This window comes from Berghia stephanieae, chromosome 2 (genome assembly GCF_034508935.2).
Source record: "Berghia stephanieae isolate SIO BIC M18660-M18661 chromosome 2, UCSD_Bste_1.3, whole genome shotgun sequence".
Lineage (NCBI taxonomy): Eukaryota > Metazoa > Mollusca > Gastropoda > Nudibranchia > Aeolidiidae > Berghia > Berghia stephanieae.
Genome location: NC_088361.1, coordinates 80,115,053 through 80,118,295, shown reverse-complemented (window position 1 = coordinate 80,118,295; position 3,243 = coordinate 80,115,053). Strand labels below are relative to the sequence as shown.

The 3,243-nt window shown below is 33.0% G+C and overlaps 1 protein-coding gene across 1 annotated transcript in view; it reads left to right on the top strand.

The window, feature by feature from the left end:
* Window positions 1-214: 214 nt before the first annotated feature.
* The window catches only part of LOC144965618 (uncharacterized), a 21,070-nt gene continuing 18,041 nt past the window's right edge, over window positions 215-3,243 (top strand). Inside the window, exons 1-3 of the mRNA XM_078901159.1 lie at window positions 215-338; window positions 1,180-1,238; window positions 2,336-2,353. Coding sequence (XP_078757285.1) covers window positions 1,199-1,238; window positions 2,336-2,353 — 58 coding nt within the window. The 5' untranslated portion in view covers window positions 215-338; window positions 1,180-1,198. The remainder of the gene's footprint in view (window positions 339-1,179; window positions 1,239-2,335; window positions 2,354-3,243) is intronic.

Below are 3,243 nucleotides of genomic sequence, written 5' to 3'. Positions count from 1 at the left end.
TCTTTCGTTAGTATTTTCACCTTCACCGGCTTCAGGCAGCCCCTACCGTTTTTTACTTTTTCGTAGATGTTGCGCTATATGAAAGTTCGCGGTTTTTTTTTACATATCTTGTAAAGGAAATGTATTTACAGGGCCACGCCTGTGATGGTTACTTCATACACCAATGTCCATAGATAAGTTGTCCACTCGTAGACATCCTATCTACCCAGCTGTCCTTTCTCTCACGTATCCGCCATCTATCTATCGACGAGACGCAGTAAGATTTTACCTTGGCTCCAGCTTGTGGGCGGATCGTCTCTTCTTAAACCCTAAATTTTCTCAGAATACAATACTCGTTTGTAAGTGTTTTTTTTTACATTTCTTATTAAACTCTTATATAGTAGAAAAAATTGTGAATTTGTATTAGGTTTAGGGATACAAATGTCTATCCTTTAGCATTTCCTAGAATAACTTGTTTTCAAGCTTGTAAATTGCTTTTTTTTAAAATCAGAGCACACATTGGCATTAGACGTCTATATATTTTCTGAGTACTAGAACGTTTTATAACTACGAGTAGAATGCTTTTTTAAGAATTATATTCAACATTACAGAGGGTTGGATCAAACTTTTAAATAATATACGTTTTGGTTGTAAGAGTGTCATTTGCAATATTTCAGTGTTAAATTGGTGTAATCTTCATACTTATCATTGTAAATTCTCCCTTAATTTCCCGGTCATCTGTTGATAGTATTGGCAAAAGCTCATGTTCAGCTTTGAAACTTAATATTTGATACAAAAGAACGAACTACATTTTATGAATCGCTCTATAGAGTTTGCTACTACAGGACAACTAATTTCTACCACAGGATTTTAAAGTTGCTTCGGCTAGCTTGTGACCTCTTGCAACAATTTTGTAAAACAAAAGTTGAATTTCAGATCAGAATCATTAGAATTTTGAAATATGATTGTTTTACAGTTTACAAAATCTAACTTGCACCTTCTGGTTCACTGAGACAATACCGTTTGGGGATAGGTCACATATTACTTGGAAATAAACCACTCTTTTTATACCAAATTAACAATAAATGTTGTTTATATAAATGAAAAATTGCACCTGTGCATGAAACGGTTTTTAAAGTCTATTAGCCATTAAATGATTACTTTATGCGATACGATATTTACTCTCTATTGTTTTCACAGAAATTATATCCAAGTCACCATGAAATCGCTTATCATTGTCGTCTTTCTCACACAGCTCTGTAAGTAAACATTTCATATTATTTTCTTCTGCTTGTATGGAATGTATGGTATAAATTATTCCAAGAAAAACAAATTCATATAAGAGCCAATCTCTACCGTATAGGTACTGAATAACGTGCATTTTAAAAATAAAACTGGCCAGATTTCTTGTCCTTGGAAATAACGATCGATTAAAATGACCCTCATCTTGCCAATAACTCTCAAACCTGAGACTTCTAGGATAATCCCAGGTTCGAGAATATTTGACAAGATGGGGGGGGGGGGATTATTTTAATCGATCATTATCTCAAGGACGAGTTTTCTGGCAAAAATATCAAAAACGTATTTTTACTAGTGCGGCAGATCTGTCCAATATGACAATGGGGGTGGGGGGGTCGCTGAGGGCTTTTTCAAAATAATAATAAAGATCCTCACTAATATTGCCTATGGAAAGAGTTAACCCCTATTTTAAAGGTGAACACATCTTTGAGCGGTGAATTATTAAATGTTACTTTACATGTAGAGACGAAGTGATTTTTCCTATTCCAATTTCTCAACCTTATCATACAATGACAAATTTTCAGTATTATACTGTAATTTAAACGGTTTCAAGCTAACGTCATATCCGCGGTGTAAGTGATATTTGATGCATTGTTATCCTGTAAAATTAATCATAAATTTTCCTTTAAATGCGTTATAGTGAGACTGGTAGTTAGTAAAACATTTACATTAGATAAAGAATCAACCAGAAAACTTAAAATGATTTGAATGATTAAAGTGACTTGAAGTATAACTCGTGAATAACAAAACCTAGCTCTAGGTCTAAATGCAGAAAATTAATTAAATGAATGGTATAATTGTACCAATTGACAAATACGGTTTTCAAAAATTAAGAGCTTCTTTTTATCGTAATAATACATTACACGTGCATATAAGATAGCAGCCATCATGAAGAAGAAAACATAGTAGACTTGGGCACAGTTTCTTAGTTTTATTGGGGATAGATAATATATTCTCAAACCATTAATTAGATATTATTATACAACAGAACTATTAAATCTACTTCATATTACTATTACATCAAATTATCTTATTGTAATTATATTTCCTATTCCAGACAGCTGTTACTGCCAAGGTAGGAAATTGACTCCAAGTTTACTTTTTAAACATCTGTCGCTCTCTTAACTTAGGTGTCTTTGTAAAGGTTTACTTGTATTTTCCTCAAAACAGTGAGAGAGGATTTAACAATATAGATGATCATACTTGTATATGATTATTTTTTATTTAATGGGTGATTTGACCAAAAAATATTATATTGTTCGTGGTGATTGAGAAAGGTGACACAAGCGATGTCCGTATTATTAGGAATGGTAGAGTAAATAAAACATAATCAAAACAACACTGGATTAAGCCAATATGATCAAGGAACAAAGTGTAGCTCAGGAACCTGAACGACATATTGTTTTTTCTATGGGAAAATCTTTCAACATTCACGTGGACATTCACTATCATATCAACAGGTTAATCCACTTGATATCGTGACGGATTATCTCAAGATCTGCACGGAGAGAGCCTCCAGAGACTTTAATCAAAACGAGTTATATGAAAGACATTAATTTTATTCTATAAACAACATATTATGAATTAATACAACGCATGCCTATGATTATTCAATGATTTAAAGGCGTGTCAACATCAATCGTGTTACAAGGTTTATATAAAGCAATAACACATTAATCACATGATTGATTGAAGAAACCACCATCTAATATGGTTGGAGTACGAAGGTAAAGCAGAAGGGTCCATGGTTTGACTCTAATTCCCTTTTGTTCGTTTCAAAGTCTTATTCAACCTAGGATGTAAATTATTGGTATATTGCAAGGCCTTTAAAATTGGTCTTAATACACTTGTTTGTCTTTTGTTTGTTTGTTTCATTTACGTTACTTAGAGGGAATGGTCCATTGCTCTTATAACCGCTACGTACCTCAGTTAGAAACATCAGTTAGAAATGCGAGTAAACCCTTC